The 13,739-nt window shown below is 37.5% G+C and overlaps 3 protein-coding genes across 7 annotated transcripts in view; 1 reads left to right on the forward strand and 2 right to left on the reverse strand.

Annotated features, from left to right (window-relative positions):
- The first annotated feature begins 186 nt into the window (after positions 1 to 186).
- On the forward strand, positions 187 to 4,377 carry LOC145234541 (retinol dehydrogenase 12-like). The gene is made up of 6 exons (XM_080099256.1): positions 187 to 493; positions 1,180 to 1,399; positions 1,950 to 2,074; positions 2,543 to 2,759; positions 2,824 to 2,869; positions 3,211 to 4,377. The coding sequence occupies exons 1-6, from the start codon at positions 349 to 351 to the stop codon at positions 3,412 to 3,414; spliced, it is 957 nt and encodes a 318-aa protein (XP_079955382.1). The 5' UTR covers positions 187 to 348; the 3' UTR covers positions 3,415 to 4,377.
- Positions 4,378 to 5,496: 1,119 nt separating this feature from the next.
- Positions 5,497 to 10,519, reverse strand: LOC145234800 (vesicle transport through interaction with t-SNAREs homolog 1A-like). Of its 2 annotated transcripts, XM_080099538.1 has the most exons (8): positions 10,291 to 10,519; positions 9,664 to 9,722; positions 9,459 to 9,569; positions 9,121 to 9,207; positions 8,896 to 9,051; positions 8,001 to 8,062; positions 7,385 to 7,510; positions 5,497 to 6,152 (listed from the first exon to the last, which is right to left on the reverse strand). In XM_080099538.1, the coding sequence occupies exons 1-7, from the start codon at positions 10,382 to 10,384 to the stop codon at positions 7,420 to 7,422; spliced, it is 660 nt and encodes a 219-aa protein (XP_079955664.1). In that variant the 5' UTR covers positions 10,385 to 10,519; the 3' UTR covers positions 5,497 to 6,152; positions 7,385 to 7,419. The 2 variants fall into 2 exon arrangements, with proteins under 2 accessions (XP_079955664.1, XP_079955662.1); XM_080099536.1 differs by having other exon boundaries at positions 5,497 to 7,510; positions 10,291 to 10,515.
- Positions 10,520 to 11,615: 1,096 nt separating this feature from the next.
- The window catches only part of LOC145232029 (uncharacterized), a 44,678-nt gene continuing 42,554 nt past the window's right edge, over positions 11,616 to 13,739 (reverse strand). For all 4 annotated transcript variants that reach the window (XM_080096522.1, XM_080096521.1, XM_080096520.1 and 1 more), the window contains one exon: positions 11,616 to 13,100. In XM_080096522.1, coding sequence (XP_079952648.1) covers positions 12,528 to 13,100 — 573 coding nt within the window. In that variant the 3' untranslated portion in view covers positions 11,616 to 12,527. The remainder of the gene's footprint in view (positions 13,101 to 13,739) is intronic.

Genomic DNA, 13,739 nt, shown 5'->3' on the forward strand with positions numbered 1-13,739 from the left:
TTCAATCAAATTGGCGACGTTATTTCACCCGAATTTTTAATTATTTTAAGAGATAGGTGGATTTCTAGGGTTAGCATTTTGTAATTTGACTATAAAATACCCAAAAGAAACACCCCAAAGAAAACAACTTTCCCGACAACCAGACAGGACGTTTGTTTGTCACGATTTCCGTTTGAAATGTTGGGACTCAACCACGACATTTTACTTTTAGATCACGACAGCTCGATGTTGTTAAAGGTTCCAGTCGGCAGGTGGCTTTATCGAATGTCAATTTCTGCATGTAACACCTACTAATTATATCAACAGTAATGCTAGATTCTAAGCTAGGTAAGCTATAGAAATAGGAGAATGCAGGTTGATTGGCACACTTTTGGATTAAGTTTAGTGCCTTTGGTAGGACTGGCTCAGTTCTATGTGAAACGCTACTTTCGAAGATTCAATGAGGAAGTCGATTTGACTGTACAGACAGTGTTAATCACAAATGCTGAAACACGTAAGTTATTTTTACCTGCATGCCAGCAAAATCACCTTGAAGTTGCATAAACGTATATATTTCATTATTTTACTGATGATTACAATAGAGTTGCCGAAAAATATGTCTATGTTTTTTACGCAACTTTAATAGCAGTTTATTCCTCCCACTAGCGTTTTTCAACTGCCTTTTATGTTTTGAATAACGTTTGGAGTAGAAAAATCCATTTAATAACGTTTTAGAATTTAGTAGGTTTTTTTATGTTTGATCTACGAACGAAGGTAGTTAACTTTATTAGGCCAATAGCACACAACTATGAACTGTGAAGTGGTCTAAAACACAAAACGCACAGCTGCGAAAACATAACTGAGTGTTTTCAAAGAACAGCGGCCCTCAGACCTGTTTTACAAGTCATCGCAAACAGAAATGGCTTTTGTTTGTAGAATTTTTCTACTACAGAGATAAAGATTTGCAAAAGAACCCCAATATTGCTAGAAACAGAGGATTGTATCAATTGTACCCAGTAAAATTGTACTGGACTCCAGCAATAAGTTGGTAAAACAAATAAGTTGTATTGCATGATGTCATATTAAACGATTACAAAAGATGTACGGGTTGTAAAGCCGAGTTAAATATGCAACCTTGGTCCAGAAAAGCCTCAAAATAAAAATAAAACTCGAATTAAAATCATGTTTAATTTGTTGCAGAGCTTGGAAGGGCCTTGGGTTTGGAATTTGCAAAACGAAATGCCCGAGTGATTTTGGCCTGTCGGAGCATGATAGAAGGCGGATTGGCAAGGTTGGACATCGTGGCGAATTCGGGGCGAAGTGACCGAAATGTTCTTGCACGAATACTCGATATGCGATCGCTAGATGGCGTGCGAGATTTCGCCGATCTGGTACTTACCCACGAGGAAAGGCAAGTACAGTAATTTAGGCAAACTGGTTTTGCGGGATCACAGATAAATATTACTATAAATACGAACCATGTATTAGGAACACAGTGTTAAAAATTAAAGAAAGCAAAAACGGGTCCTTTACACAATGGAACATAGTTTTGTACACTTTTTAAAGTTAAAATTAGGTTACAACAATATTAATAAGGTTTTGTCGGCCGGTTCTATCACAAAAAGCCTAGTTTTCAGCCGGTTCTGTTACCATAAGTCCATTGACAGTAACCAGTAATGCTAACGAGTTCGCTGATTTCATAAAATTTCGTGAGACGGTTCTATAGAACCGGTGCGAACCGGCTGAATCCCACTGGACATAGGCCGCATTGGATAGTGTAGCCATCCAGCGGCACTCTAGCTTGTTGGGAGCAACAGACTAAAAAGCCGTGTCTCACATATTCTGTTCGATGTCACAACTGGGGATTAAACCAAGGAGGAAACTGGTTCACACTGGCCAAGCAATTTCGTTTCAGCCTGCTTGTAGTCTTTCGCGAGAAACAAAACTATAAAGTTTACAAAATTTTACAGACTTGATATTCTCGTCAACATTCCTGCCCACATTGGCTTTCCATCACCTCAACCTGCAAACGACACAACCAAGTTTTACAACGAAAACTACCTCGGACCTTTTCTCCTTACAACCCTTCTGTTAGGTGAGATCAATACAAAACTGTAAATCGGCGGATTTGGGCTTTAGTTCAACTCTGCACATTTTCTTTGCAATGTAATTGTCTTTTACAATATTTGTTGCATACAATCGCAAACTTCGATAAATTGGTCTATATAGCAAGCGTTATGTTCGAGTTTACAGCGAAATTTAAATGGGTTTTAATCAGAACAAATCGGATATAGGGCTTATAATGGGTACAAACACATATTGCTCTTCCAGCAGTTTTTATTGTAAATAATCGACGTTTCGGCGTCCCATACGAGACGTCTTCATCAGGGCAATGGCATATCTTGCAAGGCAAATTAGAGCAATTCTCGTTACAACATTAGCCTGGCAGCAATAGCTTATATATTTCTATAGGGTACGCTTAATTATAACACATTTTATATGTTCAAAAAGTCTGTTTTACATGTAAGGTTTTTAATTAAAAAACAATGTCCTACACTCTTAGACCTTTTGAAAAAATCCGGAGCACAGCCTTGCATCGTGCATGTTGGTTCTTTCCTGCGTAAAACCGACTCTGTGGACCTGGATTATTTGAAGTCAGGCGAAGAGATTTCCTTCGATAAAATCATGCAAACTAAACCCATGTTGGGCCAGTCACGTGTTCGTCTCCATAGCAACGTTCGCACAATGAGAGCCATGTTTACGTCAGAGCTCGCGAGAAGGTGCTTATGACGTAATAATTTAATCATACAAAATCAGTGTTACAATAATATTTTTTTTGCTTAGGGTGAGTGAGTTAGGAATTACAGTATGCTGTACGAACCCAGGAAAGGTAAAAGACTTGCTTCGTAAATATATTGTCTCATGCTTTTGGTTTAAAATTTAGTAAGTAGTATAACAGTAGTATCGGTTTATTCTATAGTTGTACACAAGCCCTTTACAATTAGCGGCGAAACAAATATGTAGTGGTAAAACGGAACAACAGCTAGCTTGGTAAGACATGGCATATCAAAATGCGATCAAAAAGCCCGTAAGTAACACAAAAACGGACCACTAATTTTTCCGTAACCTTTTCAGCAACTAGCTTGGTATATGACAGGCCTGAAACTTGTGCTAGCGTTAAACGTACGAAAAAACTCACAATTTGTTGACATCCAGTTTTGTACATTGCAGGATCCTGACGAAGGCACTCAAATATTGCTCCACTGCGCCCTTTCGCGGACTTTACAAAGCGACTCGGTTCACATTTTCAGCGGTTGGCAAAAAGACAACGTTCACGACCTGGCCAAGAACAGCACACTTTGCGAGAAGTTTTGGAAATACAGTGAAACTTTAATTAGGGAATTCCCCAACGATGCAAGCGACTCTCAGGTTTAAATATAAACCAATTGCACCACAAAAGTTGAATCTGGCTTAAAATTCGCATTTTTTCTCTGAGAACCTGTGACACTTTTGTTTGCAACAGTAACTTCGGATACCACAACTTTGATGGTATTTCATGCCCTTTGTTTGTACACGAAAACCATCAAAATCAAATGTGAAAAAACTTGTGGTTTGCCTTTTTAAGCAACATGCTATCTTAGGCGTGATATTACGGTTCCACTTTAGGTAAATAATCAAGAACTGTCAAAGACATGTATGGACACTCTTGTTGGATTCGTTACTTTAGTTCCATTGTGTATTGTTACTTGACTTACAGTGTCTACAATGTCCGTTTTATAGCAGAGGAAAACATTGTTGCAGTATTCTACTTTGGTCCAGATTTGATATATCTTGATCGGATACCTGGGATACTCTGGGCCCGTTTGAACCAAGAAAATCGTCCAAGTGTACCGGTGTCGATGAGTTAAAGCAGGAATGGGCAACCTTTTTTACTGTAGGGCCAATTATAAATGTCAAAATTGGATCGAGGGCCGCACATGTGCATCACACAAAGTGATTTTGCTTTGTTTCTTACCAAATATGCTTAACTACAAGTATAGTTCGTATTTGATTCTAGCCACATTTTGCCAGAACGCAGAAAACTAGCATCAGGCGCATTAATCAGCTCAAAAATGTGTAATACTGTATTTGGACTCGTTTGCCAGTACTTTTGAAATCCAGGCGTCTCTGCGGGCCGCACAAGCTTTAATAAAGGGCCACATGCGGCCCGCGGGCCGCAGGTTGCCCACCCCTGAGTTAAAGCCTTGCCACATTACAAATCATTTTTGTACCTCAAGTTTTGTCCGAATTAGGCGAAGACCTGGATAAACCGAAACCGGTTTGCCTGTGGTTTTTACCGAAATTTGATAAAGAATGGTCGCGATTTGCTCCAAATATAAGTTTGAGTAGTTTGCAGAAGAGTTCAGTTGACACTTGACTTGAGTGGATACCACTTAAGTTCAGGCGAGTTTACTCAGATGTGTGAAGTAGACAGGGGAAGTAATAAATCATAGTTTCCACGCGTTTTTTGTCATATGTGATGAATGTCTACTGATTTCAAACACGCTTTATGCAGTAACACGGAAACATCTGGTCGTAATGTTTAACTTTTTTACGCATTTTAAACTTACTTGCTAAAAGCAGTTGAAACTCTGATAACCCTAAGCTAAACCATTTGGTCTCCACCATATAAATGCGGGTGTAGCAAACGACTTAAAAGCGTTTCAATCGATGCTGTTTCAATCGATGTCCGCAAATACTTTTTGGCGCGACCCTAAAAAAATTGCTCTAAATTCTCGCGACCCAAGCATCAAGTCTGTGGAAAATACTAATCAACTAAATATCAATATTAAGACTGCTATTATGATATTGTCAGTTGCTATTTTCACATAAAACAGTACGTAAACGAACGTATTTATTCTATCAAATGAGAACTGTGGGCTCTGTGTTGAGAACACAGCTAATCAGAAAACGCATGCTTGCATAGGTGCGCTTAACTGTTTGCATTGTTACATAGACTGTATGTCACAGTTACGTAGTCGTAACAATGCAATAATAATTAAAAGGTTGAAAAAAGCCCAAATTCATTAATACTGTAGATGCGATGCTTATATTCCTGGGAAATTTAAAATATTTCTCGACCCAGACTGGGAGGTCTCGCGACCCAAATTTGGGTCGCGACCCACTATTTGCGGACCCCTGCTGTAGGGCAGTGGTTCTCAATCAGGGACCATGGCCCTCGGCTTACTGCAGACATCTACCCAAAGTAAGTGAGCCATTTCTTTTATAATGCTCAATGTGGTAAGGCTTAACCTCACCGACATCAGTTAATCCAGATCTTCGCCTAATGCGGACAAATCTTTTCGGTCCAAACGGGTCGGGATTAACTATATTTTGAACTCACAAAAATAGATTTGTGTTTTTAAAAGTAACAACTAGGGCAGTATCTATTTGCATGGGAGCAACACTATGCACTAATATGTGGTCAATATCTTCCAGTGGACATCATTTCCTGTTACTCTTGTCAAATAGAAACAGTTTGTGAAAAACGTTGCACGGTCTATTGCACAAAAACCACGAGACGAAATTGAACAAGTACACTACAGAAAAAAGACATCAAAAAAACTTCGCGATGAACTAGGGGCCAAAACTTAGCTTTGAAGACAAAATTGCTTAATTAATAAGACAATCACCACAACCGTACTTTTAGAGGTGGAAACAATTTAGTTTAATCGTGCACCAAATATCAACGCCAGTTGCGTTTTAAAGTACAGTACACCAAATGCAAATGCGCTTGTTAGAATGTCAATGATAAAGGGCTGCAAAAAAATTCCTAAACTTAGTTTTTACAGGCGTTTACACCACATTTTAAATGGTACATAGCATATTCATGAACGTTAAACCAAGACAATAGCTTTTTGTCCATTTTATTTCTGACCTTACAGCACGCAATGGTCAATTTAAGGTACAAAGGTCAACATCGATTTTTGACCAAAATATTTCCCGTGGTGACGTACGCGTTGCTAAAAGGATACGCGGCAAAGGCAAAATGGGGAGGGGCAAATTTGTCGATCGATAGTCGCTAACAAGACGAACATGTTGATTTGAAATGGATCTTTTCATTGTCACTCGCTTGAGTAGTAATTGATTATTTATCACTACTGGATATAGCTGGTTGGCATAACATCGATTCCCTTGTTTAGGAAGTACAAGAGATTGTTGTTATGCAAGTGGTGTGGCTTTGGCCTATCCTATAGGTTCTCAATTTATTCTCTCGAAAACCCTTTGCAAATTTTAGTGGCAAAATTTAACAAGTTTATTTACTCTAAAGTTTTTTTTTTTTAATTTTGATTAATTTATTTACACATTGATCCAATTTAGCCCTGGATGAATGTTAAAACAACCCCAAAACCTAGATTTTTCTCATATGCCAACTAATTCACCATAAATTTTAAACCATTGTGCTCAACTTCTGACAGCCCAAAAGCCCTGTTATTAAAACTAAGCGTTAACTGCAATCCATTGTTTACTTTCTTTGACCACATTCTTTACATTTTTACAATTTTGGGGGATTTCTCTTAACCAATACAGCTACTTGGGGATTCCCATTAAACTACTAGCTTAGTGCAAGCCCAAAAGTGAAATAATTCATTGTAACTTTTTGTTTAAACCTATGGTACTAGGACAGATATACAGTTTGTTAAGGAGTGATTTTTGTGGCAGTAAATTTTCAGTGCACACTAAACCAAGTCTTACAAAATGCAGTGTCTAATAAAAGCAAAAACACACAAAAATGGCCAGCGTCACACAAAATAAACTGTGTTGATATGTACAGTATATATAATATATATATGTAATAGAATGGCCCAAAAAAAAGCAAAAAAGTACAAAAAAGGATAGTATATCCATCTAAACAGCAGCATTTAACTTTAATAAACACCCAGATTAGCAGTCCAGTCTATACAATAATCCCATCAAAAATATGTCAATTTTCACAGGATATATGTGTCTCTTCTGTTAATGATTTGGAAGCTAGATATGAAAAGCAGTGTTCTGCCTAAAAAGGCTTTTAACTACTTCTATGCCTCTCACAAAAATTAATAACATACAATCTAACTGTGGTATTTACCAGTGCAAAAAAATGTATAGGCATACTGTATTTGCAAAAACTGCCAAAGAAATACCTTAAATAGTGAAAACGAAACTTATAAATATATGGTGTGAAAATGAGTCTTATGAGTTTATGGCAAACTCATTGGTGTATCCATTTGTGCCACCAGTTCACATTTGTAAATTTGACTGCTTTTGACAGTTTCACCATATAAACACAGCACACAGAGTAAAAGGAAAAATAATTCACCAGTGTGAAAAGTCAGAATAATCCACCCGTGCTCAATACATGTGTATTTTAAGCACCTTGGTTTACCTCAATGGCTTTTCTGGTACACTGCTGCCCCGATGTTACCGATTTGACGTTATGTAAACAACAACAGCTATCACGATAATAAGGAAGACAATAATAGCCAAGGTAAGGATTCGATTTTGTATGATCCTGCACAAAAAATAACTTTTATATAATAACAAAAGAGCGTTTTTACCCCAAAGAAACGGTTACATTAATATTATTCACACTACAAACTTTTTTAGTTTCTAACATATAACACTAAGGGTCTAAAATGTGCCACAGCAAAATATGGGCTTATGATAAAAAACACCACATGGCTTTTAAAAATGTTACTTTAATCAATTTGTGCAATTAAATATTCATACACCTCAGTTTTCCAGCCCTATTTCGTTGCAAATTCATTTCAGTAAGCACAAAACATTTTTTGTGCATTGTAATCCAAGCAAATCAATAATCCCAAGAAAAACCACAAAAACAAATATTTCATTCAGTTGAAAACTTTATTAACCACTTTGACGAAAGTTTATGGAACTACCCTACTGTTTAAGGACAAGGTCTTTCACTTCAGGTATGTATGTCGAAGTACTTTTATTCAAGCATTCAATTTCAAGCTTTAGTAGCTAGCAAACATACACACCTTCGCATCATTCCGGACAAAATTCGAGATCCTTTTCCCAAATGTTCGTCCCCTTCACGTAACTGTGTCGAAAAAACACATATTTATTAATAAAACTAATGACAACCTGCACTAATGATGACGACAGTGATTGTTGAAACGTCTGCATGATGTATTCTTTATACAAGTTCTGAGTTATATGGCAGTTATATTTTTGATTAAATCACTCTTCAAGTCTGTGTATAGTGTTCCATTGTTAAAACAGCTTGCACATTTAGTAAATATATATCAACAGTAACACTAAGCTATATTGAGAGCATATGAAACAAGAGGCACAAGACGGTATGTAAAACTTTAGAAAACATTCAAACAAGGGTTTTAAAAGTAACCAATGAGGAAAAAAAGCTTTAGATTTTACCAATATTAGCAATTTCATGTTACCAATATTGATAAATTATAAACACCACTTTATGCATTTTTCACATGGCATGTTAGCTAACAATATTAATATGCAAACTAAAGAAAATACCATGATTAACACACTAAACATCACACAGTCTGTATAGTGGTGCATAAAAGCTGTGTCGTTTTGGTTTAATTAAACCAGTGAATCTCCCCACAAAAGAATTAGAATGATTTTGTGTTTAAAAGGGTTGTTGAAATATTAATGACATAACTGAAGCCAGTTGATGACTACATTCTTTGTTGTTTATATGTTAGCACATAAAATACACCCAAACACCTGCTTAAATGCTCCAAAACTGTTACTGATTAATGCAACTGTTTAATTTAAACTTTTTGCAATGTGTGTTGAATGGATTCAGAATTAAACTAGAAAACTTTGTTGTTTATTCCAGTATGCTGTTTGGTGCAACTGTGTAGCGAAACAAACAGTTAAAACATTTTAACAACTTACCCTTTGTCTACTTCGGTTTATGGTTTCTCTATCTCTGTGCAAATTGTCTAAAATATCCTGTCCAATTTTTTCAGTTTCCGTGGCAACTCTGTAACCAATTTCCAAACGTCTTGAGGAATTTTCCAACCTTTCAGTGTTATCAAGGAGTCTTGTTTTCTAAAAACATGTTTTTATGTAATCGTAGAACTCTTGCCCTTAACTACAAATTTAATGTATTAAAGTTACCTGGTCATCATTACCATATTCATCCATTCCCAGTAACTCTTCTCTCATTTGGTTAGCTTTATTTATCGATGAAGTTTTGGCTTTTTTCTACACAATAAAACAAGCTTGTTTTTTGTTTCAAGAATTTTGCGATGCCACAACAGAGAGGAACCTTGAAAAGCTACAAAACTAGCCTGGAATTAAGAATGTTTGTGATGTCACAATGCACCAAGTGTGCTTAGACAAGCACCGAGCATTAACATGAGATGCTCGATTAAACAGAACATTTACAGTTTTGGCACATTATTATTATCCATATGACTGGCAATTAAAAACATTGAGTTGCATTGTTTACTTACAATTTGAGATTCTAAGTTATTAAACTCATGTTGGTAACTTTTTAATCTTCCCATCAACTTTCCTCTTTCAGCGCTTGATAATTCTCGAACTTCAAGATCCATTTGTTCAAGCTGTAACATACAACATCATTATATCATTGCTTTCTATCCGGTTTTGTAGGGTTTAAAAATAAATGTTAACACCCTATTATCATGTAAAGCTTACCAGCTCTTGGGCTTCATCAAGTTGTCTTTCGATTGTACTTATAAGTGATTTTTTTTCCGCTAAAGATTAGAATATCATTAGTCATTAATGTACCCAGAATTATTTGACTTAACCTTGGCATTTTGCATATTTCCATTCTATGTTGTAATTCACCTTTATGTATAGACCAGTGGTTCTCAACCAGAGCCCATTGGCACCCCAGGGGTGTAGATTCACCAGAAACACCCGCTAAAATCCATTTCCTTTTTAACTTTATTCCCTAATTTAATCGACAATTTCACATACTATTTGTCTATATTGAGGTTTTTACAATTACGGATTCTTGTTTACTCTATTCGACCTGTTTGAAGTCGAAATTAGTACCGAATTCCAACTTGAGATTGCCATTAACATTTTTTAAGGGGCCAACAGGTCCTACAGGGTTACTTAAAGGGGGCCACAAGGTCGAAAAGTTACTTTTAGGGGGCACGGTCCACGAAAGGTTGAGAACCACTGGTATAGACATTCATTTGAACTTAGGTGTAAATAAAAACGACACCAAAATCATCATAAATGCTGAGTAAAAGCACATACACAAGTTAAAATGTTTGATCACATACGTTAATGTAACAAAAGTAGAAATATTACCTCCATGGTAAAGTGAAATTGTTCCAATTCTTTGAGTAATTTCCGCCGTGAGGGTTGAAAATTGTTGTTCATAGGATTTTACAAGCGATGCCATATTTTATTTCCAGCTACTCCCTTGTTACAGAAAAGCGATTATACAAACTTTTATTTCCTTTCATGTGCATTAATCAATTCAAAAACACTTCGCACATCTGTTCTTCGCTACTGTAAAAGAAATTGATTTGCGAAAAACAGAAAACCACTCATGTGTGACCTTTTTCACCAAATGTCAATCATACAAATAGATTATCGACAACCGTACGAAGCCAGTAATATTTGTTTTATTTTTCAAACACTGCTTTTAAACAACGTGTAAGTTACTGTTTAGCTAAGAAAAAATGTTTCGCTAAAGAACTTGGTTTAACCTAGTTTTATTATTCGATTATTGTCTTTCTGTGGTTTATGCTTCAAATATAATACAGAATTGTAATTTAAATATTTTAAGCACATTGTAAACACTTGATGTTGCTAAGATTTTATTGCATACTTTCGAGATGCTTCCTAAGATCGTGTTTTTTGAGATCACATACAAAAGAACAAAATACTGGCGTAGGATTCGGTTTTTCAGATCGGCCATCCGGGTCGAAGACCGTGCAGCACCTTCCCCAGCGAACAACATCAGATATCTCGCGATCGATCTTACAAAAGCAGAGGAGGAGGAGATGCTCGACGACAACAATTTCATCGTCGCAACGAACTGTCCTCGGGACACCCGGGTCTGCCTACGGGATCACAGGAAACGTTTCGAGGAACCGAGCTGGTGTTTCCGTTTAGGCGGGTTTCATTTGGCCAGCAGAACCTGCGGGTTCCATTACCGTCTTATGCAACCGGACGTACCCCGCCAGGCTCGTGCGGTCGGTTGCGATCCTACGGCAGGACCTACCCAAAATGGAATTCAACCACAATTCAAATAACAGGACACTTGACTCGATAACCTTCGGTTTTTTCGGTGTCCTTGCTGTTTACTGATCCGTGGAACTGTGATGATGAAGTGACTTTCCAAATAAAATTTGACTTGACTTTTTGATTTTTGCCTATTTGACCCAATAAGTTGTAGTTTAATTTTCTCTCCAGTGAGTGTAGGCTAGCATGAGTTAAGTTTATGATAAGCCCGGAGCTCTATGCCTCATTAAACCTTTTTCATTTTTACTGGGTGATTGCAAATGCGAGATTCCGCATACTCAAGTGGTCAAAACCGGAATAGAACCAAAAATTGTTCCAGAAAATACTTCTCAAAGAACCTGGGGAATGCAAGGGAAGCTTTCTCGGGGAAGAAAAGGTCTAACTTTCGCCAAGACATCCAAATTTTTATTTTTGCATTCGTTCACAAACAAAAAACACTACACAAGTGCACATCATTCATTGTCACACCGGTTCACGCAAAAAATGCGACTACCATTGCACGACCTCATAACATTTCTATGGCTCAACGAGAAAATGCATGAAAAAGAAGGGTTTGGACGAACTTGTTGCTACAGAAATTATAAACAACCAAACATACTAAATAATATTTCATACCATGTTAAGCGAATTTGTGATCATACATGATTGTAACAAAACAACCCCCCAAAAAAACACATGTTGTTAAGTGAACCAAAGCATTGTTATTTCACAAAGTGGACTTTATTGGGAACAGCATTTGGGAGTAATTGGAAATCAGAAAAACAGAACAAGAATGTTCAAGAAAGGAGGGTTGTTAAGCGCTTGTCAACCAAGTTTGTTAAGGTAGTGCATTGACGGAATCAACCAAAAACTGAATGAAATTTTTAACAGTACATAGCAAAAGGAGTGTTAGTTAAATAGATGATTTATTTATCCACGATAAAACAGTTATAATAACCTGTTTTTAGAAAATTCAACTGTAAAATGGAGTTCTTTTCGAATCAGAGTACGTGATGGAATTTGCTAAGGTTTTTTAATCAGACACAATACTGTGAAAAATTTTGTCCGGGTTTCGTTTTACACAAATTAGATGTGATGTGAAAACAGAATTCCTGCAACAACATTAATTTCTGTTGCTGTAGCAGTGCTTACGCTTTTTGTGGGATATCGCATATTTTCATTATGACATGAAATGGTGAACACGTACAGAAATTGGACGGACTTGGCTAAAATGGGAAAAACAATAGAAACAAAAATGAAGAAACAGAGGAAAATTGGCGTTGATGGGATAAAGTGTTTAAATTACAACTTCGACATCAAAGATCGGTTTCCAAGTACGGCTTTGGATTCGAATTCCCATGTTTTCTAACCATGGGACGATGCGAGGCGATTCGCTTATGCTTGGCTGGGGAATGATTAGAGGTTGACGTCACAGGGGACGAAGACATCCGTTGCGCCGGCTTTCGAGCACTGACATCCGGCGAAGGGTTGGGAATACTCCCTGGGGTTTGTTCTTCACCGTTCGTATGGGACATCGCCCAAGAACGCGGCCTAGCGTCTCTGCTAATATTACTAGGCAACGGTGAACGCATGATTGGCTTGTTATTATTGTCGTTATGGTTTCCAGCGACGCCCGGCGATGTGACGTCACTGCTTGATGACGACACCCGGCTGTTTGATAAAGAGTCGGTGTCTCTATCGCCACCGTCCGACGGAGAGGCAAAGTCGCTTGATTCAACGCGATGACGTCGTTTCTTGGACATTCGACGGATTGTTCCCATGTTGGCGAGAAGAGAGGGATGTTGGTTGATCCAATCGTGTAAAAGGTCAGAGGTCAAATCAGGAATGCGGAGAAGGTTGTCGACGTAAATTAACTCCTGCTCCTTCGCCTAAAACATAAATATTGGATTTATTGTGGCTTTTTCGCACAGATCGAATTATCTTTTTGTTTATAGTAAGCCAGACCTATTAAACGCATTGTACCGAATCAGCTGGTCTCCCAAGCATTCCCCATATGGCAAGACATAGACTAGAAAAATCTAGCCGATGGTGGGACTCAAACTCATGTTGTACTATGATTTATCGATATGTGTGCCGTGATCGCTGGTTTGCATCGACGTTTCAGTGCTGATCCCAGTATGAATATGTTTCATCTTATCTTTTTGATTACATTTTTGTTTAACTTTGAGAAAATTTTATACACAACAACTTTCCTAGAGGAGGTTATGGGCTAGTTCTACCCAAATTTCTGGAAAGTTAATAAAGTACGTGTCTAAACGCAGAATTTTAAGATAAGAGAACTCAGTAGTTAAAGCAGTGGTTCTTAACCTTTTTTCATTGCTGCACCCCTTTCAAATCACCAACCAATTTTCGCACCCCCTTTGAAATCACTAACCAATTTTCGCTCCCCCTTCTGTAATTGCCTAAATAGAATAGACCTGACCAACCTTAATGATTCAGCATCTCCGCACCCCCTAGGAACAGTTCTCGCACCCCTTGGGGGTGCGTGCACCCCAGGTTAAGAACCC

The sequence above is a fragment of the Phallusia mammillata genome, chromosome 6 (assembly GCF_965637545.1).
Source record: "Phallusia mammillata chromosome 6, kaPhaMamm4.hap1.1, whole genome shotgun sequence".
NCBI classification, from domain to species: Eukaryota; Metazoa; Chordata; class Ascidiacea; order Phlebobranchia; family Ascidiidae; genus Phallusia; species Phallusia mammillata.

Bases quoted from the DNA above. Each gene is read 5' to 3' on its own strand.
- LOC145234800 (XM_080099538.1), bottom strand. From the start codon at position 10,384: ATGGCATCGCTTGTAAAATCCTATGAACAACAATTTTCAACCCTCACG. The intron at 9,723-10,290 runs GTAATATTTCTA...TCTAATCTTTAG, and splicing joins AATTTCACTTTACCATGGAG to CGGAAAAAAAATCACTTATA. The intron at 9,570-9,663 runs GTAAGCTTTACA...TGTATGTTACAG, and splicing joins TTGATGAAGCCCAAGAGCTG to CTTGAACAAATGGATCTTGA.
- LOC145234541 (XM_080099256.1), top strand. From the start codon at position 349: ATGCAGGTTGATTGGCACACTTTTGGATTAAGTTTAGTGCCTTTGGTA. The intron at 1,400-1,949 runs GTAATTTAGGCA...AAAATTTTACAG, and splicing joins CACGAGGAAAGGCAAGTACA to ACTTGATATTCTCGTCAACA. The intron at 2,075-2,542 runs GTGAGATCAATA...CTACACTCTTAG, and splicing joins CCTTACAACCCTTCTGTTAG to ACCTTTTGAAAAAATCCGGA.